This window comes from Hyla sarda, chromosome 5, assembly GCF_029499605.1.
Source record: "Hyla sarda isolate aHylSar1 chromosome 5, aHylSar1.hap1, whole genome shotgun sequence".
NCBI classification, from domain to species: Eukaryota; Metazoa; Chordata; class Amphibia; order Anura; family Hylidae; genus Hyla; species Hyla sarda.
In genome coordinates this window covers 34581726-34607401 of record NC_079193.1, presented here as the reverse complement: position 1 = coordinate 34607401, position 25676 = coordinate 34581726, and the positions used below count along the sequence as shown (strand labels likewise).

At 44.0% G+C, this 25676-nt stretch overlaps 1 protein-coding gene across 11 annotated transcripts in view; it reads right to left on the bottom strand.

Moving 5' to 3' along the window:
* MALRD1 (MAM and LDL receptor class A domain containing 1) overlaps positions 1-24658 on the bottom strand; it is a 551665-nt gene extending 527007 nt beyond the window's left edge. For 8 of the 11 annotated variants that reach the window (XM_056519233.1, XM_056519240.1, XM_056519242.1 and 5 more), the window contains exons 1-2: positions 23540-23878; positions 9436-9639 (exon numbers count right to left, since the gene is read on the bottom strand). In XM_056519233.1, coding sequence (XP_056375208.1) covers positions 9436-9466 — 31 coding nt within the window. In that variant the 5' untranslated portion in view covers positions 9467-9639; positions 23540-23878. Of the gene's footprint in view, positions 1-9435; positions 9640-23539; positions 23879-24098; positions 24116-24566 lie in introns of those variants that run through there. The other 3 variants (XM_056519234.1, XM_056519235.1, XM_056519238.1) reach the window with 3 other exon arrangements.
* Positions 24659-25676: the final 1018 nt, after the last annotated feature.

Here is a 25676-nt window from a genome sequence, read left to right as displayed (position 1 = left end):
GTACAGGCTGTAAATGTAGGCAGCACAGCAGTGAGTACAGGCTGTAAGTGTAGGCAGCACAGCAGTGAGTACAGGCTCTAAGTGTGGGCAGCACAGCAGTGAGTACAGGATGTAAGTGTAGGCAGCACAGCAGTGAGTACAGGATGTAAGTGTAGGCAGCACAGCAGTGAGTACAGGCTGTAAGTGTCGGCAGCACAGCAGTGAGTAGAGGCTCTAAGTGTAGGCAGCACAGCAATGCCCCTATACGGTATAGTGAGACTTACACGTACAACCTGTAAGTTACAAAGCTGTGCATTGTAAGATGGCATCCCTTCCTGCCAGCGGTTGGCACCTGGGGTGGATGGCCCCGGACCCCTGTCTAAGAGTAATAGGAGTGTGAATACAGCAATCACACTACTATTACCCTCAGACAGCCGCTGCAGCTCTGGAGGTGACTGCAGTATAGGACAGCAGAATAGTAAGTCTAGATCTACAGGTTACAGGAGAATAAGACATGATGTAACAACAGAATAGTGACTACAACTCTGGAGGTGACTGGAGGATAAGGTATGATGTAACAGCAGAATAGTGGCTGCAGTTCTGGAGGTGACTAGAGAATAAGACATGATGAAACAGCAGAATAGTGGCTGCAGTTCTGGAGGTGACTAGAGAATAAGACTTGATGTAACAGCATAATAGTGACTACAGCTCTGGAGGTGACAGGAGGATAAGACATGGTGTAACAACAGAATACGGAGTGCAGCTTTGGAGGTGACTGAAGGATAACATATGATGTTACAACATAATAATGAGTGCAGCTTTGCAGGTGACTGGAGGATAACATCTGGTGTAACAGCAGAATAGTGACCAAACATAGACAGACACACACATACCTCTTACTTTTCTTCTTCTTCCTGTGCAGTGAGGGATAAAGAATAAGTCTCATGCCCGACAGGACATAAAAACTTATCCCTGCAGGATAGGGGATAAGTTATAGATATAGGTATTGATTGGACTTTTTGATCGCTTTTTATTCCTTTTTTCATGGTATAAAAAGTGACCAGAAATGCGCTATTTTGGACTTTGCGCGTACGCCATTGACCGTACGGTTTAATTAACTATATCTTTTTATAATTCGGACATTTCCACATGCAGTTATACAACATATGTTTATTTCACAGTTTTTTTTTAACCTGTTAAGGACCAAGGACGTACCGGTACGTCCTGAGTCCTTTCCCTTTCTATAACACGGGGCCACGGCATAGCATGGCTAATAGCGAACGGCATTGATCGCGGTGCCGCACGCTATTAACCTTTTAGACGCGGCATTCAAAGTTGAACGCCGTGTCTAAAGTGAAAGTAAAACAATGTCGGTTAGCTCAGGGGGCTGTTCGGGATGGCTGCGGTGAAATCGTGGCATTCTGAACAGCTTTGACACAGCAGGAGGGTCCCTACCTGCCTCCTGGTGTCCGATCGCCGAATAACTGCTCAGTGCCTGAGATCCATGTATGAGCAGTCAAGTGGCAGAATCAGTGATCAATGGTTTCCTATGAGAAACCATTGATCAATGTAAAAGATCAGGGTGTGCAGTGTTATAGGTCCCTATCGGAGCTATAACACTGCAAAAAAAAAAGTGGAAAAAAAGTTAATAAAGATCATTTAACACCTCCCCTAATAAAAGTTTGAATCACCCCCCTTTTCCCATTAAAAAACAGTGTAAATAAAAATAAACATATGTGGTATCGCCGCGTGCGGAAATGTATGAATTATAAAAATATATCATTAATTAAACCGCACAGTCAATGGCGTATACCCCCCCCCCCCCCCCCCCCCCCCGGGGAAGCAAACAGGGAGAAAACGTACGTTTGGGGCCAAGGTGAGATATCCTTACAGGATAAACAATCAGCCTATTTGTTTTTTCCTTTATATTGTATTTACTATTCATTGGGATTGTATATACTTATGTAGTGTCGCTTGCTTTATGAAGCCGTTCTGTATTATATGCATTACTCCTTCATATATACCTATATACCTTATGTTTACTATATCCTTTGAGTATCCTCCTCACCTTTCTCTCTCTAATATCTGCATTGCCTAGCTCAGTTTTTAATATTATAGGTCTGATTTTATGACATTTAATAAAGATATTACATGTTTTGCACTTAAGACTAGTATGTGGCCTTATTTCTTTGGTGCTAATTGTTGAGGAGGCCACTGATTACATCCACTATAGCCTTTTTTCCTTTTTTGTGACTGAGTTCTAGTTTTGCAACAGCTGGAGGCACACTGGTTGCGAAACCCTGAGTTAAGTAACAAACTCTCAAGTGTTTCACAACCAATGTGCCTCCAGCTGTTGCATAACTACAACTCCCAGCATGTATGGTCTGTCAGTGCAGGATTGCTTTGGAGCCCAACAGTTTAGTGCCACATATGGGGTATTTCCGTACTCAGGAGAAATTGCGTTACAAATTTTTGTTGGCTTTTTGGAACAGTGGGCCGTGAAAATGAAAAATTTAATTTTTCATTTGCACAGCCCACTGTTCCAAAGATCTGTCAAACGCCAGTGGGGTGTAAATGCTCACTGCACCCCTTATTAAATTCTGTGAGGGGTGTAGTTTCTAAAATGGGGACACATATGGGGGGGGGGGGGTCCACTGTTCTGGCACCATGGAGCCTTGTAAACGCACATGGCCCCCGACTTCTATTCCAACCAAATTCTCTCTACAAAAGCTCAATGGCGCTCCTTCTCTTCTGAGCATTGTAATGCGCCCGCGGAGCACTTTACATCCACATATGGCATATTTCCATACTCAGAAGAAATGGTGTTCAACATTTTGGGGGGAATTTTCTCCTATTACCCCTTGTGAAAATGAAAAATTTGGGGGTAACACCAGCATTTTAGTAAAAAAATCTAATTTTAAATTTTCACGTCCAACTTTAGCAAAAATTTGTCAAACACCTGTGGGGTGCTTAGGCTCGCTGTACTCCTTGTTACGTGCCTTGAGGGGTGTAGTTTCCAAAATAGTATGCCATGTGTTTTTTATTTTATTTTATTTATTTTATTGCTGTTATGGCACCACAGGGGCTTCCTAAATGTGACATGCCCCCCAAAAACCATTTCAGCAAAATTTGCTTTCCAAAAGCCAAATGTGGCTCCTTCTCTTCTGAGCATTGTAGTGCGCCAGCAGTGCACTTGACATCCACAAATGGGGTATTTCCATACTCAAAAGAGATGGGGTTACAAATTTTGGGGGGCATTTTCTCCTATTACCCCTTGTAAAAACTTCAAAAACTGGGTCTACAAGAACATGCGAGTGTAAAAAATGAAGATTTTGAATTTTCTCCTTCCCTTTGCTGCTATTCCTGTGAAACACCTAAAGGGTTAACACACTTTCTGAATATCATTTTGAATACTTTGAGGGGTGCAGGTTTCAGAATGGGGTCATTTATGGGGTATTTCTAATATGAAGACCCTTCAAATCCACTTCAAAACTGAACTCCCTGAAAAATTCCGATTTTGAAAATGTTGTGAAAAATTGGAAAATTGCTGCTGAACTTTGAAGCCCTCTGATGTCTTCCAAAAGTAAAAACATGTCAACTTTATGATGCAAACATAAAGTAGACATATTGTATTTGTGAATCAATATATAATTTATTTGGAATGTCTATTTTCCTTACAAGCAGAGAGCATAACATTTTTCATAACATTTTTGAATTTTCACCAAGAAATGATGCAAGTATCGACGAAAATTTACCACAATATTAAAGTAGAATTTGTCACGAAAAAACAAATCAAATTCATAAGTAAAAGCATCCCAGAGTTATTAATGCTTAACCCCCTAAGGACCAAGGACGTACCGGTACGTCCTTGGTCCTGCTCTTCTGATATAACGCGGGGTTACACAGTAACCCCGCGTCATATCATGGCGGGCCCGGCAACATAGTGAAGCCGGGACCCGCCTCTAATAGCGCGCAGCGCCGATCGCGGCGCCGCTCGCTATTAACCCTTTAGCCGCGCGCTCAAAGCTGAGCCGCGCGGCTAAAAGTGAAAGTGAAAGTTCCCGGCTAGCTCAGTCGGGCTGTTCGGGATAGCCGCGGCTAATCGCGGCATCCCGAACAGCTGACAGGACAGCGGGAGGGCCCCTTCCTGCCTCCTCGCTGTCCGATCGCCGAATGACTGCTCAGTGCCTGAGATCCAGGCATGAGCAGTCATCCGGCAGAATCGTTGATCACTGGTTTCTTATGAGAAACCAGTGATCAACATAGAAGATCAGTGTGTGCAGTGTTATAGGTCCCTATGGGACCTATAACACTGCAAAAAAAAAAGTGAAAAAAAAAAGTGAATAAAGATCATTTAACTCCTCCCCTATTAAAAGTTTGAATCACCCCCCTTTTCCAATAAAAAAAAAAACACAGTGTAAATAAAAATAAAAATAAACATATGTGGTATCACCGCGTGCGGAAATGTCCGAATTATAAAAATATATCATTAATTAAACCGCTCGGTCAATGGCGTGCGCGCAAAAAAATTCCAAAGTCCAAAATAGTGCATTTTTGGTCACTTTTTATATCATTTAAAAATGAATAAAAAGTGATCAATAAGTCCTATCAATGCAAAAATGGTACCGTTAAAAACTTCAGATCACGGCGCAAAAAATAGCGCTCATATCGCCCCATACACGGAAAAATAAAAAAGTTATAGGGGTCAGAAGATGACAATTTTAAACGTATTAATTTTCCTGCATGTAGTTATGATTTTTTCCAGAAGTCCAACAAAATCAAACCTATATAAGTAGGGTATCATTTTAATCGTATGGACCTACAGAATACATATCAGGTGTCATTTTTACCGAAAAATGTACTACGTAGAAACGGAAGCCCCCAAAAGTTACAAAACAGCGTTTTTTTTTCAATTTTGTTGCACAATGATTTTTTTTCCCGCTTCACCATAGATTTTTGGGCAAAATGACTGACGTCATTACAAAGTAGAATTGGTGGCGCAAAAAATAAGCCATCATATGGATTTTTAGGTGTAAATTTGAAAGAGTTATGATTTTTTAAAGGCAAGGAGCAAAAAACGAAAATGCAAAAACGGAAAAACCTCCGGTCCTTAAGGGGTTAAAGTGACAGTGGTCAGATGTGCAAAAAACGCTCTGGTCCTTAAGCTGAAAATGGGCTTGGTCCTTAAGGGGTTAATGAATGATGCCCCCTCCCTCTGTCCTATCTGCCCCTAGAAACAAATCGTCGTTCACCCCCCCCCCCCCCTGCATTCCTCCTGCATTAGATTAAAAGATCAGGGAGGCTGGAGGTCTGTATATATCCAGCTTGCATGCTCCCTGATCTTGAAGCAGCAAGTCCTGCCATGAGCGGGCCCCCCTCAACCTTGGTCCCTCGGGCAGTGCCTGTCAGTCTGGCCCTGCCATAGAGTGTTTTAGAAAACTATCATACAGTTGCCAATGGTGCCTAAGAGGGGTACTCCGGCCCTAAGACATCTTATCCCCTATCCAACGGATAGGGGATAAGATGTCTGATCGCTGGGGTCCCGTCGCTGGGGACCCCCGCAATCTCTCATGCAGAACCCCACCTGTCTCAGCTGCACACAGCGATGATCGTTTCGTGTCTGAAGCCTCACGACCACGGGGCCGGAGTATCGTGATGTCACAACTCCGCCCCCTCAATGCAAGTCTATGGGAGGGGGCATGCCCCCCCCCTATAGACTTGCACTGAGGGGGCGGGGCATGACATCACAAAGGGACGGAGTCGTGATGTCATGATACTCTGGCCCCGTGGTCGTGAGGCTTCAGAGATGGTGCTATAATTGCTTCGTGCAGCTGAGACAGGTGGGGTTCTGCATGAGAGATTGCGGGGGTCCCCAGCGGCGGGACCCCTGCGATCATACATCTTATCCCCTATCCTTTGTATAGGGGATAAGATGTCTTACAGCCGGAGTACCCCTTTAATATATTGCTTATATTCTATAGAATGCAAAATAATATTCACATTCAAGAGGTGTACCCGGATTTAAAGGGGTTATCCAGGGTTTTTTTGTATATCAACTGGCTCCAGAAAGTTAAACAGATTTGTAAATTACTTCTATAAAAAAAAAAATCTTAATTATTTCAGTACTTATGAGCTTCTGAAGTTGAGTTGTTCTTTTCTGTCTAAGTGCTCTCTGATGACACCTGTCTCGGGAAACACCCAGTTTAGAAGAGGTTTGCTATGGGGATTTGCTTCTAAACTGGGCAGTTCCCGAGACAACTTTCTGGAGCCAGTTGATATATAAAAAAAAAATTTTCATGGATAACCCCTTTAAGCATTTTTCATATGTTTCGGTGGCTAAAATCTAAACGATACTTACCTTTTGCGGTCAACTGCAGATCCTGGCCTGGTGAGTTCATGTCTCCTTAGATCCCCACTGGGATCTGCTTTCGAAGCGACATGTTGGAGCATGACCTCCCCGCTGCGCTAACCACTGGACCTACCAGGAGATACCCGGCAGTGTCTGTTGTGCCCTTCCAGTTCGGGCCCGTTCTGCGCAAAAACAGACCCTGAACCGGTCGGAGCACAATGCCAGTGTGAACTTAGCCTAACCTGTATACGTATATGCCAACCATATCTCATCTTGTATCCAGGCTAGAAGTGCCCAATGGCACTTCTAGCCAATAAACTTCTATAATCACTTACATATGTCATCATTACCTTTACACACACAACGTTTATTCCGTTCCAACTCCTTCATGGTGCATTATATTTGTCAGTAAATTACATGCTTTGCATTCCTTCATAATTGAATAAAATTGCTACCGCAGCAAAATACACATGTAAGGCTACATTTACACTGCCGCTAAAGGGAGATCTGTAGCTCAGTCTATTGGGAGGACGGGGGTGGAGCGGAGAAAAAAATACTGCATGTCTGATCCTTTTAATTCCTGCAGAATATCAAACACCTGACGGACCCCATTCATGTCAATTGGGATCCATTGCGACCTGACAGTGTCTGTTGTTCTCCTACCCATTCTTGGTTTGTTCACAAATGGACCCTGAATGGGTCGGCGCTCAATGGCAGTGGGAATCTAGCCTTAATCTGTATGTTTAAACATTTTGGATTTACTGTGGGGGTGGCTAGAGGCAATTGTTTAATGGAATGGCCACTGTCAGAATCAAAAACTTTTTATATGTTGTACATCTTGGCAAAACATTAATCTTTCTAATATACTTCATGAAAAATGCACCGTATTTTTCACCGTATAAGACGCACTTTTTCTTCTGGGGGGAAAAAGTCGGTGCGTCTTATACGGTGAATACACCCCCTATCGCGGCGGTCCCTGCAGCCATCAATGGCTGCTAATACAGGACATCACCGATCGCGGTGATGCCCTGTATTAACCCTACAGACGCGGCGATCAAAGCTGACCGCCACGTCTGAAGGGAAAGTGACACTAACCCGGCTGTTCAGTCGGGCTTTTTGCGACTGCCGCGACCGCCGCGATTTCACCGCGGCGGTCCCGAACAGCCAGACTGAATAGCCGGGTTAGTGCTTACAGGACACCGGGAGGGACCTTACTTGCCTCCTCGGTGTCTTCTCCGTTCAGGGATCCCCTGTATGGCCGGCGCTCTCCTTCCTCGTCATCATGTCGTCGCGTACGTGCGTCGGCGTGCATAACGACGTGATGGCGGCGACGTAGAGCGAGGATACCCGGCCGGCAGCAGAGACGTTCCGGAGCGACGGGGGCATGGCGACAGTGATGGAGCGACATCCAGGGCAGCGGTGATGGGTCCGGAACGGCGGGGACACGTGAGTATTACCTCCTATGCAGTGGTCTTCAATCTGCGGACCTCCAGATGTTGCAAAACTACAACTCCAAGCATGCCCGGACAGCCAACGGCTGTCCGGGCATGCTGGGAGTTGTAGTTTTGCAACATATGGAGGTCCGCAGGTTGAAGACCACTATTGGGTTCAAAATCTTAATTTTTTTAGATTTTGCACCTATACATTGGGTGCGTCTTCTAGGGCTAAAAATACGGTATTTCCTTTTATAAAAATCATGGATTATAAAAAATAAAAAAAAGACCCCTAAGGGTCCCCATACCATCCAAAGCATAATCCTGTCTGACTGCAGCATAATCTTTGTCCAAGCTTGAGCACAGGCTGAGACAAAGTCCAGTAAGTGAAAGTCTAGCACTTCTCTGTGCTTACTCCTGTCCTGTCAGACTGCTGCATAAAAACAGAAAGGAAGGGGTTACAGAGCAGCCTGCAGTGATTGGATAAAGAGACTCAGCACAGCACAGTAGGCTCAGGGAAGAAGTGAATGCATGGTGAGTGAGGGCGGGCTCAGTGCTTGCCTCAGACACGCCCCTTCCTAAGCAGTGGAAGTCAGAATAAGTGAGCGACGAGGGACTTGTGAGGCAGAGGCTAGACCCATAACAAGACATATAAAGCATCTGCATGACCTAGTGAGTAACATATAGAAGCATTATTTCTGTGATATGACAGGTACGCTTTAATTACATTCTCATGATAACATGTCCCTATGCCCAATTGTCACTGTTACAATTACTATAATAAATCATCAGGAGACAGTTTACTTAGAAGGTGTGAGAATATTGCTCCTCCATGCCAATGAACAGAGATGAAACTGGATCCTTTAGTAAATAGTAAGTGTGCATTCACATCACAATTTTTGCATCCATTGTATGTATTGTTAAAACGGATGGCTTAAAGGGGTATTCCAGGGAAAAACTTTTTTATATATATCAACTGGCTCCAGAAAGTTAAACAGATTTGTAAATTACTTCTATTAAAAAATCTTAATTCTTTCAGTACTTATGAGCTTCTGAAGTTAAGGTTGTTCTTTTCTGTCTAAATCCTCTCTGATGACACGTGTCTCGGGAAACGCCCAGTCTAGTAGAGGTTTGCTATGGGGATTTGTTTCTTAACTGGGCGTTTCCTGAGACAGGTGTCATCAGAGAGGATTTAGATAGAAAAGAACAACCTTAACTTCAGAAGCTCATAAGTACTGAAAGGATTAAGATTTTTTAATAGAAGTAATTTACAAATCTGTTTAACTTTCTGGAGCCAGCTGATATATAAAATAAAGTTTTTTCCTGGAATACCCCTTTAAAATCAAATGCTAAAAAAGACGGCACATGCTCCATTAATTTCTATGGGAGAGCTGAGGATGCCCGAATGTTGTCCCTAGGTCTTTTCAACGCTCCCATAGAAATGAATGGAGCGCGTGTCGGCTGCAGCATGTGCTTCTCGCTGAGCTGCGGGTACCGTTCCAGAGATCGCAGGGGGTCTGACCGGTGGATAGGGGATAGTTTAATTTTGGATTTCTCCTTTAAAAAGTAGCTGTCATATCCCACAAAAATGATTTTTTTTATATGTTAATCAGTTCCTAATCCTGATCATGTACATTTTCATGTGTCTAGCACCTATATTTCTCTCACAAATACCTTCTTTCTGTTGTTTCACTTGGTTTGTCATTCTGTGCTCTGGGTCCTCACTTGGTTAGTCATTCTGTGCTCTGGGTCCTCACTCTACAAGACTTATCTTCCTCCCTGAGTCTGCTGTGTTGGGTCTCTCCAGCCAATCACTGCAGGCTGCTCTGTAACCTTCTCCCCTCTTTTTCCATGTTGCAGTCTGATAAGCCATAATTTCTATAAAAAGGAGTTAATTTTTGTTATAAATTATATTAAAAATATTAATGTTTAGCCAAGATGTACAACGTATAAAAAGTTTCTGAATCTGACAGTGCCCATTTAAAGAACAATAAAAAATCAAGAATAAAAACTGACTACTATAATATCTTTGGTTGTGGGTCTTCGATTTTGCAAAGTGTCCATACAGAATTCAGGTGTCTCTAGCACAAAGTAAATCCAAGTTGCTGCAACGTGCAGAGTCCGTATAACTAGAAAACAGTATAAAATATAGAGAAACTGTAGAGTAAATAGAATTCTATAAAGCAGAATTGGAAGAGACAGAAAAAGTAAAGCTGAAAAAGAAGAAAAAAAAATAGGGGAGAGGAGAACAACCATCCACCAGTGGCGTTGCTAGGGTTGGTGTCCCCCAATGATGTAGAAAATGGTGTCACCCCTTACCTGCACCCCCCACCGAATAATTTTTTTTAGCCTGTTGTGACATACGCCAGTGGTGCAGCTCATTGCTGAATATCATTTGCAGTATAAGAATTAAATATATCAATTCCAAAGTAAGAAGAAAGAGCTAAAGAAGTTTTTACCATGTAAAACTGCAGCTCCCGGTATGATCTATGTAGTTGTTTCACCCATCAATAATGCAGAACTTACAAGTGACTACAGGTCTGATGGGACATAATGGGCCTCATTTACTAAGAGTGTCGGATTTTTACTAGTGGGAAATGTTGTTTCAGACTTGCAGGATTCCGCTCTATTTACTGTGGGGAAAAGTCTGGAAAATGTTCTGACCAACTTTTTCTAGGTGGAAATTTCCAGCCATTTATCCACAGGATTTTCTGTGAATTCAATAGTAAATAGGTCGGGTTGTGAAACCACGCCCATTTTTGGCTTTTTGCAGTGCAATGTCGGATTTCCCTGGCGCAGACATGTCGTAGACACTCTGCACCAAAATAACCCCACAAAATCTGGTTGGTTTCAGCTTAGTAAATGAGAGATAATCTGGCAGAATACCCAACAATATCAGTGACTACAGGTGACGTCTTCTCTAGAGTTTTTCCTCATCTAATTCAGCTTGAACATAGCGCCAGAACTTCATCCAGCAAAATCTTCAGAATCTCTGCAGAACTTGGCGCCCAGATGGCATTGGCTCCTCACTTTATCAATTCTGATCCTCTATATGAAAACAATAATTAATATAAACCTGCCACAAACTGCGCCCTCTGAATATAATACTACCATGCACTGTGTCCATAGTTATAATAATGCCACACACTGTGCCCGTGAATATAATGCTTCCCCACACTGTACCCTCTGAATATATACCTGCCACACACTGTACCCTCTGAATATAATACTGCCACACACTGTACCCTCTGAATATATACCTGCCACACACTGTACCCTCTGAATATATACCTGCCACACACCGTACCCTCTGAATATATACCTGCCACACACCGTACCTTCTGAATATATACCTGTCACACACTGTACCTTCTGAATATATACCTGCCACACACTGTACCCTCTGAATATATACCTGCCACACACTATACCCTCTGAATATATACCTGCCACACACTGTACCCTCTGAATATATACCTGCCACACACTGTACCCTCAGAATATATACCTGCCACACACTGTACCCTCTGAATATATACCTGCCACACACTGTATCCTCTGAATATATACCTGCCACACACTGTGCTCTCTGAATATATACCTGCCACACACTGTACCCTCTGAATATATACCTGCCACACACAGTACCCTCTGAATATATACCTGCCACACACTGTACCCTCTGAATATATACCTGCCATACACTGTACCCTCTGAATATCATACTTCCTTACACCGCGCTCTCAGAATATAATGTTACCACAACCGGCACCCTCCAAATACAACGTTGGCGTACACAGCATCCTCTACTTGTACCATATGTGCCGTGGGGCCATGATAAAGTACAGGAGTAGGGATTATTGTTCCCTGTTTCTGTACAATAATGAGTGCCAACAAGTGACAATAATGAGTGCCACTTGCCACCTATTTTACTTTCTTAGCGGGTCGAACAAAGAGAGAGCACAAGGCTCTTAGGCAGCCGCCTAACTTACCTGTTGCTAGAGCCGCCTATGTGTTCCAACATGATACCAAGCTAATAAAAGGACCACCTCTACCAGCAGTACCTGGTAGATCTTTGAGGGGCCTCTCTTTGGAGCATTAGGGAAAGGAGAAAGCTTTTAAGTCATTCAAACTAGGGTTAGCCATTAAAATGTGGGGGAATGAGTAAAGCTGTACATATTCCAACCATGATAGATTCATAGTCGGTTTACAGGAGCGCAATTCCCAGCATGCCCCGACAGCCTTTGGCTGGAAATTGTAGTTTTGCAACAGCTGGAGGCACCCTGGTTGGGAAACACTGCTCTATATAGATGCTGGTCTTACAAAGTTCTTCCCTGTTAAAGCAGATGTCTCATACTTAAAGGGGTACTCCACTGGAAAACATTTTATTTTAAATCAACTGGTGCCAAACAGTTAAACAGATTTGTAATTACTTCTATTTAAATTTAAAAATGTTAATTCTTCCAGTACTTATCAGCTGCTGTATACTACAGAGGAAGTTCTTTTCTTTTTGAATTTCTTTTCTGTCTACCACAGTGCTCTCTGCTGACACCTATGTCCATGTCAGGAACTGTCCAGAAAAGTATAGGTTTGTTATGGGGATTTGCTTGTACTCTGGACAGTTCCTAAAATGGAGAGAGCACTGTGGTCAGACAGAAAGGAAATTCAAAAAGAAAAGAACTTCCTCTGTAGTATACAGCAGCTGATAAGTACTGGAAGGATTAAGATTATTTAATAGAAGTAATTTACAAATCTGTTTAACTTTCTGGCACCAGTTGATAAAAAAAAAAGGAGGGGGTTGATGTCTGACCGCTGGAGACCGACAAACCCCCCCCCCCCCCCCCCCCCCATCTCCCAGCTCTCCCCGAAGTGGCGCGTTACAACCACCACCCGAAGAGGGGGCCGATATGGGCCGGTATATATGGAGGAGGTGTGGCTGCCCCTGCTTTGGGCGGGGGTCGTGACGAGCCATTTCTGAGGAGAGCGGGGGCGCCGGGGGCCGGGGGGGGGGGCTTCAGTGGCCAGACACCCCCCCCCCCCCCCCCCATAATGTGTCATTGGCTCTTATTTCTCACGATTGCAAGGCAGTGTTTCCCATCTAGGGCACCTCCAGATGTTGCAAAACTGGAGACAACAGCTGGAGGCACACCAGTTGGGAAACACTATCTTACTGCAATGTAGCTGTCTTTGTAAAGTATGCGCCCCTTTCACGCACGTACTACAGAATTATATCTGCGGTCATGTAAGAGAAATAAATCAATGCTCTTAACTTAATTTAACAATTAAAGGCTAATACAAGGAGTAGTCACTTATTGACAATTATCGAGCCGAATCGCGGCCGCTTTTATTTATACAGGCCAATTCGGAAAGCGCCAAGTATCTATTACACTTGGCATGAAAATAAATTTAACGCCAGCAGCTGACATCAGCGGAATTCCTAATGCGTTCTCCATTGCTCCTCGCGTTTGATAACGCTAAAAGATCCCCCGAGTCTTCGCTTATTATTGATGATCTGCGACTGGCTTATTTTATTATTTTTTGGGATGTCTGAGTTGTATTAATTTTCCAAATGAATGAGAAAGTTGGGAAACAAAGGTAGAGATGTTAGAGAAACACGGTCACATATATTTATCAAAGCGACGGCGGCAGTCGGAAGGCATTATTTAGCATTCGGGGCACCGGAAGGCTTCTTTTATGTATTATCATAGTCAATAGTCTCGGCGCAAGATTAAAAGGCCATTGGTGTATACAATACTTTCGGAAAGTCTTCAGGCCCTTCCATTTTTAGTTATGTTTTGGCCTTGTTTATATATATATATATATATGTATAGATATATAGAGATATATATATATATATATATATACACACACACACACACACACACACACACACACACACACACACACACACACCGTATATACTCGAGTATAAGCCGAGTTTTTCAGCACGATTTTTCGTGCTTATACTGGAGTGAACTCTCCGCCTGTCAATCGCTTCTCGGTGGTCTTCAACCTGCGAACCTCCAGATGTTGCAAAACTACAACTCCCAGCATGCCTGGACAGCCTTCGGCTGTCCGGGCATGCTGTGAGTTGTAGTTTTGAAACACCTGGAGGTCCGCAGGTTGAAGACCACTGCGGCCTTCGTCATCATCCAGACCCCCCTTTAGTTTTCTACTCACCTCCCCTCGGTGGGAAGGAAGGGTGAGCTGGTCCGGACCATCTATGCTGCAGGGACCGTCCGGTGGGGAGGGTAAGTCGTTCCGGGCTGTCCATCTTCACCGGGAGGCCCTCTTCTCCGCTCCATGCCGGGCCCCGGACTAGTGACGTTGCCTTGACGACGACGCACAGGGACGTCTGTCCCAGCGCATGAACGTCCCCGTGCGTCGTTGTCAAGGCAACGTCACTAGTCCGCAGGTGTTTCAAAACTACAACTCCCAGCATGCCTGGACAGCCAACGGCTGTCCGGGCATGCTGGAAGTTGTAGTTTTGCAACACCTGGAGGTCCGCAGGTTGAAGACCACTGATGAAGGGATTGACAGGCGGTGATGATGAAGGGGGGGGGAATGATGACAGGGTGATGATGACGGGGGCGTTAATGACGGGGGTCTGGATGATGACAGGGGGGATGATGACATGGGAGGGATGATGTATTTACCACCCTAGGGTTATCGTCGAGTCAATAACTTTTCCTGGGTTTTTGGGGTGAAATTAGGGGCCTTGGCTTATATTCAGGTCGGCTTATACTGGAGTATATACGATATATAAAGTAAAAATAGTCTCCTCCATCCCCCCCATCATTCTGCAGTCAGTACCAAATAATGAGAATGTGAAAACAGAATTTTAAAAATGATCGCAAATGTGTTGAAAAAAAGAAAAAAACTTTAAATGGGCACTCTCATTAAAACAAATTTTTGCTATTGTGCTCCTTATGGTAAATCAAAAATCTTTCTAATGTACTTTGTTTTAAAAAAAATTACCTTTTTTTGTTTTATTTGTGTTTAAAAAAGCTGCCACTAGGTGTCTCCCTACTTGTCCAGAGCACATTTACTCCTGTCTTTTGCATAGACTTTGGACTCCTGCTGGCCTGGCAGAAGTCAAAAATCAGGAAATGCAGTCTGGAGTCCTGAGGGGGGGGGGTGCAGCCTTAGCCAATCATAGCTCATCTCACACTGTACTGCTCTGGGCTGTGTGAAGCAGAGTGAGGGAGGAAGTTCTCCCCCGTATGGCGTCAATGGCGTCAGATGATACTATCACGCCTGATGGGGAACGCCCCTTCCCAGTCTGTGAATTTGACTGAGACTGAGCAGAAAATACAGAGCAATATCAAGGTAGAAAACAAAAAAATTATAAAAATAAAGTCAGGGCGTGGTTTATCATGTTTGGGGCAGTGAATTGGGAGGATTATAAAATTTAAAAAGATCATGAGAGGTACTCTTTAAGTTTGCATTGATATAAGTATTCAGACCCCTTACTGTGACACTTAAAGGGGTTCTCCACCATAAGGTGACTTTAGTACTTATCTGCCAGACAGTAATGGACATACTCAGAAAGGATCATTGCTTGTCTTGGTGTTAAATGTTTGTGTTGTAAGTCCACCATAATGCTGCTGCTTTCTTTTTGTGAAGTGGCTATTTCCTGTTGCAGTACCCTCCCTCCAACTACAAATCCCAGGATCTCTTCTTTGTGAGTGTGAGGTCACTTTTTTCCCTCCCACACATCAGCCACCCCACCTGTTGAAGCACACGTGGGACAATGCCCTGCAGAGCTGTAAAGAATGATCCTTCCCACCCAGCGGTCACTCCACCCATTGAGGCAGACAGCCTCCCTTTCAACACCTGACTAGTGATGTCATTTCTCAGACCGCACTGGAACCTGGGAAAACTTAAGGCGACTTTCATTTTCTACGCCATTAAAATTAACATCAGGGCAAAGATCACATTAGAATTGCAAGACCAGCCGTCAAATACAGGTAGAGACACTATATTATAAACTGCACTAATTTTACAGCCCCTGTAGCATAGTTACATTTAAAAACAATCCTAGAATACCCCTAGCTCTGGCTCCTCCCATTTCTCTTGATCATCTCCTAGAGGTTTCTACAACCTGATTGGAGTCACCTGTGGTAAATTTAGCGGATTAGACGATATTTGGAAAGACACAGCCCTGTCTATATAAAGTCAAATGTATGTAAAAGCACAAATCAAGCCATGAGGGGGAAAATAACTTCCTGTAGAGCTCAGAGACAGGATAGTGCAGCATCACAGATCTGGAGAAGCATACAGAAAAAATTCTGCTACAAGTTCCCAAAAGCACATTGGCTCCATAATTCTTACCTAGGAGGTGTTTTGAATAACAAGGACTATTCCTAGAACTGGCCATCCCACCAATTGGGAATTGGGATAGAAAGGCCATGATAAGAGAGATGACCAAGAACCCAATGGCCCCTCTGGCTGAGCTCCAAAGATCCTGTGTGCAGATGGTAGAAACTTCCAGAGGGTCAGCCATCACCACAGCCTCCATCAATCTGGGTTTTATGGCAAAAAGACGCCCCCTACCATAGGCTTGCATTGAGGGGGTGGAGCGTGATGTCACACGGGGGCGGAGCCGTGCAATCACAATGCTCCGTCCCGGTGATCGCCAGTAATCAGACCTGGAGCGAACACGCTCCGGGGACTGATTCTAACGGGGTGCTGCGTGCAAGATCACGGGGGTCCCCAGCGTCGAGACCCCTGCGATCAGGCATCTTATCCCCTATCCTTTCGATAGGGGATAAGATGTCTTAGCGCCGGAGTACCCCTTTAAGGACTAATTTTCATTTTAGCATTTTCACTTTTTCCTCCTTCCTTTCTAAAAATTATAACACTTTCAATTTTGCACCTACAGACCCATATAAGGGCTTGTTTTTTGTGTCACCAATTGTACTTTGCATCACTTATTTTATAATATAACCTGCGGCAAAACAAAAAAAATTATTTGTGGGATGAAATAAAAAAGAAAAACGCCATTTTGTTAATTTTGGGGGCTCCCGTTTCTCTGCAGTGCAATATTTGGTAAAAATGACACCTTATCTTTATTCTGTAGGTCCATACAGTTACAAGGATACCCAATTTATATAGTTTTTATTTTATTTTAAGACTTAAAAAAAAATGATTAACTACATGCACCAAAATTAGTTAGTTTAAAATTGGCATCTTATGACCCCTATAACTTTTTTGTTTTTCCATGTACGAGGGCTAATTTTTTGTGCTGTCATCTGTCATTTTTATTGGTACCATTTTTGTTTTGATGGGACTTTTTGATCGCTTTTTATTAATATTTTTATGGTATATGAAGTGACCAAAAATGCACAATTTTGGACTTAGGTATTTTTTTACGTGTATGCCATTGACCAAGTGGTTTAGCTAACCTTATATTATATTAGTTCGTACATTTATGCACGCGGCGGTGCCACATATGATCATTTTTATTCTTCATTAGATTATTTTATTCCAAAAATGGGAAAAGTGGGGTGATTGAAACTTTTTATAAGGAAGGGGTTAATTTACTTTTATTTTAAAAAAAAATGTACACTTTTTTTTTTAGCCCCCATAGGGGGCAAAAACATGCAATCTTCTGATTGCATACACTGTTCAATGCTATGCCATTGCAAAGCACTGATCAGTGTAGCCGGCGATCTGCTGCTCTAGCCTGCTGCGTGGCATGGAGAAGTAGATCGCCGATCGGACAACGGAGAGGTAGGTGAGGACCCTCCTGTCTTTCGGTAAGCTGATTGGGACATTGCGATTTTGTCGCGATAGTCCCGATCAGCTCTGCTGAGCTGCTGGGATTCTTATACTTTAGTTTTAGAAGTCGCAATCAACTTTGATCTCGGCGTCTAAAGGGTTAATGCTGGGCATCGGCCCGATCGGCCATTCCCGGCATTAGCCGTGGGTCCTGGCTACCTGTAGCAACTGGGACCCACCGAGTTTAACCCGTTCTTTGCCGGTGAGAACGGTTTAAACCCTAAGGGTACGTTCACACGAGCGGATTTGACTGCAGATCCGCTGGTGAAGTCCCACTCTATGCTGTCTTTACATGTGCCTGCTTGTAGCGAGTCTGCTCATAGCGAGTCTGCTCATAGCGAGTCGCAGTATACTCGCACATCGCGGGAGCTCTCTGCCTAGCTCAGAGCAGTGAGAGCGGCCGCGATGTGCAAGTATTGCCGCTAAGAGCAGGCACATGTAAAGACAGCATAGAGCGGGGCCTTCACCAGCAGATCCGCATTGTAAAATACGCTGTAAATCCACTTGTGTGAACGTACCCTTATACCGTACAGGTTAAAGGGGTACTCCGCTTCTCAGCATTTGGAACAAACTGTTCCGAACGCTGGGGCTGGGAGCTTGTGATGTCATAGCCCTGCCCCCTCATGACATAACGCCATGAGGGGGTGGGGCTATGCCGTCACAAGCTCCCGGAGCCAGCTCCAGCCTTCTGAACTGTTTGTTCCAAATGAGCAGCGGAGCACCCCTTTAAGGACAACTCTGTGAACGTCCTTGAGTGGCCCAGCCATAGCCCTGACTTGAACCCAGCTGAACATCTTTTGAAGAGACCTGAAAATGGCTTCCACCGACAGTCCCCATCCATCGTGACAGAACGTGAGAGAATCTGCAGAGAAGAATGGCAAAAAATTCCCAAATCCAGATGTGTAACATTTGTGGCCTCATCCCCAAGAAGACTGGAGGCTGGAATCACTGCCAAAGGGGATTCAACTAAATCCTGAGTAAAGAGTCTGAAAACTTGTGTCACTGCAAGATTTTTATTTTTTATTATTTTTCAAATAAATTTGCAAACTTTCTAAAATCCTTACACTCAGTCTGGGATATTGAGTGTAGAATTGTGGGAGGTAAACGGGAGTTTTGTTGATTTTAGCACAAGGCGCAACATAACAAAATGTAAAAAACGTTAAAGGCGAACTCTGCTCCTCAGCGTTTGGAATAAATTATTACGAATGCTGGAGTCGGCGCCGGGAGCTTGTGACATCATAGCCCCGCCCCTCATGATGTCATGCCCCTCCCTCTCAATGCACGTCTATGGGAGGGGGCGTGACAGCCGTCATGCCCCCTCCCATAGACTTGCTTTGAGGGGGCGGGGCATTATGTCATGGGGGGGGGGGGCTATGACGTCATAAGCTCCCGGTGACGGCTCACGCATTTGGAACAGTTTGTTCCAAACGCTGAGCAGCAGAGTACCCCTTTAAAGGGTCCTGAAGACTTTCCAAAAAATACAATTAAAACAATAGGACTCAACTCTAGACCTTTTATCTGCATGAAATAATAAGATAACTGATCACAAAGGATCGGTAAGAACAGCTGATCCTTATAGTGTCCTATTACTGTGAAGCCAGAAATGGAGACAAGGGGAGCCGTAGGGGGTTTATCAGTTGCAATGTTGAATTAGGGTCTGGTTTAGGGAAAAGTATAGGCTAGTTAAAGGGGTACTACGGCGCTAAGACATCTTATTCCCTATCCAAAGAGTAGGGGATAAGATGCCTGATTGCAGGGGTCCCCCGTGATCTTCCATACCGCACCCCGTTAAAATCAGCCCCCGGAGCATGCTCGCTCCGGGTCTGATTACTAGCGATCACGGGGACGGAGCATAATGACGTCACGGCTCTGCCCCCGTGTGACATCATGCTCCGCCCCCTCAATGCAAGCACGCTCCGGGGCTGATTCTAACGGGGTGTGGCGTGGAAGATCACTGGGGTCCCCCGCAATCAGGCATCTTATCCCCTATCCTTTAAGTTACGGGCTGGTAAATGGGTCGAGGGAGGGGCAGGGATTGGTGAAAGTGGCATTAGTAAGGAGGTGTTTTAGAAGGTACTGTTTAAAGGGGGGGGTGCTTACCATTTCAGCGTTCCTAGAACTGCAACAGCTTGCCCCTTCCAGTTCCCCATTTCTATTAGTAACTTAGCAGGTTGAGTAAAACCGCATGGTTTTAGATACAGAAACCAAGTTAATTTTTACTTTTAAATATCATGTGGTTTTACCTATAAAAAATAATAATAATAATAATAATAATTTAGTAAGTCAAATAATATAAAAAATATCTGTGTCAGGAACTGTCCGGAGCAGGAAGGTTTCGTTACGGGAATTCGATTCACCTCTGGACAGTTCCTGACATGGACAGAGGTGTCAGCAGAGAACACTGCGGCCAGACAGGAAAGAACTAAACAACTTGCTCTGTAGTATCCAGCAGCTGATAAGTACTGGAAGGATTAAAGGGGTACTCCGGTAAAAAAAACGATTTTTTTTTAAATCAACTGATGCCAGAACGTTAAGCAGGTTTGTAAATTACTTCTATTAAAAAATCTTAATAATTCCAGTATTTATCAGCTGCTGTATATTCCAGAGGAAGTTCTTTTCTTTTAAAATTTCTTTCCAGTATGACCACAGTGCTCTCTGCTGACACTTCTGCCCATGTCAGGAACTGACCAGAGCAGGATAGCTATGGGGATTTGCTCCTGCTCTAGACAGTTCCTAACATGGACAGAGGTGTCACCAGAGAGCACTGTGGTCAGACAGAAAATAAATTTAAAAAGAAAAGAACTTCCTCTGTAGGATACAGCAGCTGATAAGTACTGGAAGGATTAAGATGTTTAAACAAATCTGTTCAAGCTTTCTGGTACCAGTTGATTTAAAAAAAAAAAATTTTTTCACCGGAGTACCCCTTTACGTTTTTTAAATAGAACTAATTTACAAATCTGTTTAACTTTCTGGCACCAGTTGATTTGAAAACATTTGTTTCCCACCGGCGTACCCCTTTATACTGGCAACTATTCGCTAAAAGGATACAGTCTGACAAATCAGGTTTGACCCCCCACTTTGATGAGTCCTATAGAAGTAAGTGACAACCGAATTTTTCGCCGTATAAGACGCACTTTTTCTTCTCCAAAACTGGGGGGGGGGGGGGGGGTTGGTGCGCCTTATACGGCGAATATACACACCTATCGCGGCGGTCCCTGTGGCCATCAACGGCCGGGACCCACGGCCAATACAGGACATCACCGATCGCGGTGATGCCCTGTATTAACCCTTCAGATGCAGCGATCAAAGCTGACCGCCGCGTCTGAAGCGAAAATAACACTAACCCGGCTGTTCGGTTAGGCTGTTCGGGACCGCCGCGGTGAAATCGCGGTGTCCCGAACAGCTTACAGGACAGCGGGAGGGACCTTACCTGCCTACTCGGTGTCTGCTCCGTGCTGGGATCCCCTGCATGGCCGGCGCTCTCCTTTGTCGTCATCACGTTGTCGCACACGTGCGTCGGCGTGCGTAGCGACGTGATGGTGGCGACGGAGAGCGAGGATACCCGGCAGCAGAGACGTTCCGGAGCGACGGGGACACGGCAACAGCGATAGAGGGCGACATCCAGGGCAGCGGTGATGAGCGATGATGGGTCCAGAGCGGCGGGGACATGTGAGTATTACCTCTGATACCAGTGGTCTTCAACCTGCGGACCTCCAGATGTTGCAAAACTACAACTCCCAGCATGCCCGGACAGCCAACGGCTGTCCGGGCATGCTGGGAGTTGTAGTTTTGCAACATCTGAAGGTCCGCAGGTTGAAGAACACTGTCCTATACTTTACATTGTATTTGGTTCAGAATTTTTATTTTCTAGATTTTTATCCAAAAAAATTAGGTGCGTCTTATATGCCGGAGCGTCTTATATGACGAAAAATACGGTATATGAAACAGGAATACTGATGCCCATGATTACTTTTTTTATTTGATTTTTTATTTATTTGTTTATTTATTTGTTCATTTATTTATTTATTTATTTATTTATTGTACATTTTCATAAAATAATAAATTTGATATCTTTTCGTAGTTTGTTTTGTCCGGAACTTTATGTACGCATAAGATATTGCAGGCTCCGTGCAGACAGCGGCGGGATGAGCACAATAGAATGCACCCAGGTGACTCGGAACATGATAAATAAATGTGTTCTTGTCAGTAGGAATCCGTCATAACCAACACAGAACACAGCTTTATCTCAGCCCAACGTGGCCACTAAAACTCGAATTTTTTTGTCATTTTATGCATACGGCGGCTAAAAAATAGGTTCCATAAAAATACGCTTGTAGAAAGGAAATAGGAATTTAAAAGATAAAACTGCGGCAATGCTTCAGGATTTATGGCGGAGGAAGGATGGAGGCGAACGTAAGCAGTAATAAAGGAAGTTTATTTTTCCCCGCGTCTCATATTTTATGCCAAAACACACATTGTGCAATTTCTAAGATGGAGGATTATGACTGTGGTATATTACAGACATTCCCTTATGTAAATACTATACCTATTATTATAGGGAGGATCCAGCCATCCGTAATGACAATCTGCATTGTGTCATTGATGGGTACATGCTTTTGCGTGTAGTTCTGTTTTAAGAGCCCGTGTCATAGAAAAGTAATTCACTACTTCACATTCATATGGTTAGAAGGCCGAAGCCAATATAAAATGGTTAGTACAGCAATAAAAATCAGAAAACACTATATAAATACTTCATATTCCTATTCTGCTCTTATATATATATAAAACTGCCTTGAGCTGAAGCCTTGAGCAACCAGACAGTCAATGGCAACTGTTGTTGTTATGGATTTTCTCGTCTCAATTGAAAAGCCAGTTTGATTTTAAAGGGGTTCTCCGTCACGCCTCCGCCCCCGTGTGACGTCACGCTCCGCCCCTCAATGCAAGCCTACGGGAGGGGGCGTGACAGCTATCACGCCCCCTCCCGTAGGCTTGCATTGAGGGGCGGAGTGTGACGTCACACGGGGGCGGAGGCGTGACGTCACACACGCCGCCTGCCCTGTAGTCGCCCGTAATCAGACCCGGAGCGAACACGCTCCGGGGACTGATTACAAACGGGGTGCCGCGTGAATGATCACGAGCGTCCCCAGCTGCGGGACTCCCGCGATCAGGCATCTTATCCCCTATCCTTTGGATAGGGGATAAGATGTGTAAGCACCGGAGAACCCCTTTAAAGAGGTTTTCTTATTAAAGAAACTAGGCCCAGTATCCAGCATCGTCTGGTCTTCCTGAAGCCGTGCCACCCAGCTTTCTCAGTCTCCTGAAGCCCCAGCAGTAATAGGCTGCTGGCCCTCCTTGCGCTCCTGCACTGCCATGCCCTCTCTTGCCCCCACACTGATATCTTCTCTAGGCTTGCAATAAATCTTCTCTCCCCTTCCAGCCTTGTCCTCGCTCCCTGCCTCCGCACTATTGTCTACACCTGCCTGCCAGACAGTGAAATCATACTTTACCATTGCACTGGCCCGGAGGCAGGATGTTTAAAACTCCTGGGCAATCTCTGACGTACCGGAAGTCCCGACTTGCATGAGACTTCTCCTGATCACATTACTCTTGGGCTGCAGAGATTGTCCAGGAGTTTTATCCTGCTACCGGACCAACGTCATAGTAAAGTATGATTTTACTGTCCAGGCTCCAATGTTTTAATCTAGGGCTCTGGAGATTGTGGGAATAGGGACATCCCTAAACTTGTTGGGTTGATCAAATAGTAAAAGTCTTTGAAGTCTACTTAGATTACAGTTGTTGTAAAAATAGAATAAATAGTCCAAGGGGGTAGAAACTTATGCAAGACACTGTGGCTGATAATTTATTGTTTCATGTTATCCACCATTTAAAGAATGCCTGTCATATTACACAAAAAATATTATATGTTACTCCGTATCTAATCCTGATCATGTACATATAATTATGTGTCTAGCACCTATATTTCTCTCACAAATACCTTCTATCTGTCGCTCACATGGTTTGCCATTCTGTGCTTTGGAGGGGGCGTGTTCTCACTCTGAATGACTCATCATCCTCCCCGAATCTGCTGTGCTCTGCTGGGTCTCTTCATCCAATCAATACAGCCTGTTCTGTAACCCCCTCCTCTCTGTTTTCATGCAGCAGTCTGATAGGACAGGAGTGAGCACAGAGGAGTGCTAGTGCCGCCCTTACTTCCTGGACTTTTGTCCCAGCCTGTGCTTCAGCTGGGATAAAGATGATGCTGCAGCCAGACAGAATTATGTTCTGGATGGTATGGGGACCTCTAGTGGTGTTTTTTTTTTTTTTTTTTTTTTTTTTTTATATATATATAAGCCATGATTTCTATAAAAAGGAAATAAAATTTTCTAATGAAGTATATTAGAAAAGTGAATGTTTTTCCAAGATGTACAACATAAAACGTGTTTGTTTTGTTTTTAATCTGATGGAGCCCATTTAAGCTGGCTATACACATTAGATAGCTTTTGGCTATAACACTCATTTGCCAAACAGCTTTCTTTCCCGATCCCCCCATTCACCTTTATGTTTGGTCTTGCATGTCAAGTATTCTCAAAAGGGAGAGGGGAGCATGTCGCTGCCAGACTCCTCAGGGGCAGATCATCTCCCGGACTTCAAAAAGATCTGACATGGTTAAATTCAATTGTTTAATCCTTATATCCTCATCAGGGAAAAGCCGGTAGGCCGCCATACATATCAGATGGATAACCATTCCCAGTGATATCAGGGTTTGGCTTAAATTCAATGTATATGGCTAACTTTAGGCTGGGGAGAGTCTGTACAGTGAGGGGAGATTTATCAAAACCTAAATCTAGAAGAAAAGTGGCTGAGTTGCCCATAGCAACCAATCAGATCACTTCTTTAATTTTTCAGAGGCCTTTTCAAAAAGGAAAGAAGCAATCTGATTGGTTGCTATGGGCAACTCAGCAACTTTTCTTCTGGACAGGTTTTGATAAATCTCCCCCATTATTCTTTACTATGGCACTCACCCACTGTTATGTTCTTCTCCGCTGTATATTAATATCATGACCGCATACTATAAAGCAGTGGTGTCAATGTGGCCCTCCAGATGTTGCAAAACTTTAACTCCCAGCATGCCCGGACAGCCGTTGGCTGTCCGGGCATGCTGGGAGTTAAAGTTTTGCAACGTCTAGAAGGCAACGGTTTAAGACCACTGCTAGAGAAGAGCGAACTTACAGTAAATTCAATTCGTCACGAACTTCTCGGCTCGGCAGTTGATGATTTTTCCTGCATAAATAAGTTCAGCTTTCAGGTGCTCCGGTGGGCTGGAAAAGGTGGATACAGTCCTAGGAGACTCTTTCTTAGGACTGTATCCACCTTTTCCAGCCCACCGGAGCACCTGAAGGCTGAACTAATTTACGCAGGAAAAGTCATCAACTGCCGAGCCGAGAAGTTCGTGACGAATCGAATTTACTGTAAGTTCGCTCATCTCTAACCACTGCTATAAAGGAAAGGTATAGATGGAGTCTATGGGGGAGATTTAATAAAACCTGTGCAAAGGAAAAGTTGCCCAGTTGCCCATAGCAACCAATCAGATCGCTTCTTTCATTTTGCAGAGGCCTTGTTAAAAATGAAAGAAGCGATCTGATTGGTTGCTATGGGCAACTCAGCAACTTTTCCTCTAGACAGGTTCTGATAAATCTCCCTCTGTATCTCACACAAACACTAATACACTTGGAGGTAGTAAGGAGCTTCAGTGGAGTCTCAGCTTCTCAGAGTTATACGTTTCCCCTCTAGATAGCTTGCAGCTCCATGATCCATAAATACTTCCTCAATGGACTCCGCTGTCACTTGGGATATGAAAAGTCTGAAATGAAATACCTGCAGGCGGCTATTTTTTTTTTTCATTACCGGCTAACTAAAACTCCGGGGCCCTGACAGGCGCCGGGTGAGGCCGTGAATAAGGAGGAAGGAGGTTTATTGCCATACAGCTGAACCACAGACAATATATACCTAAATAGATAGATGAGGAAAAATAGATAGATAGATATGAGAGAGCTAGATAGAGATAGATATGAGATAGATAGAGAGATAGATATGAGATAGATATGAGATAGTTAGAGAGATAGATAGATAGA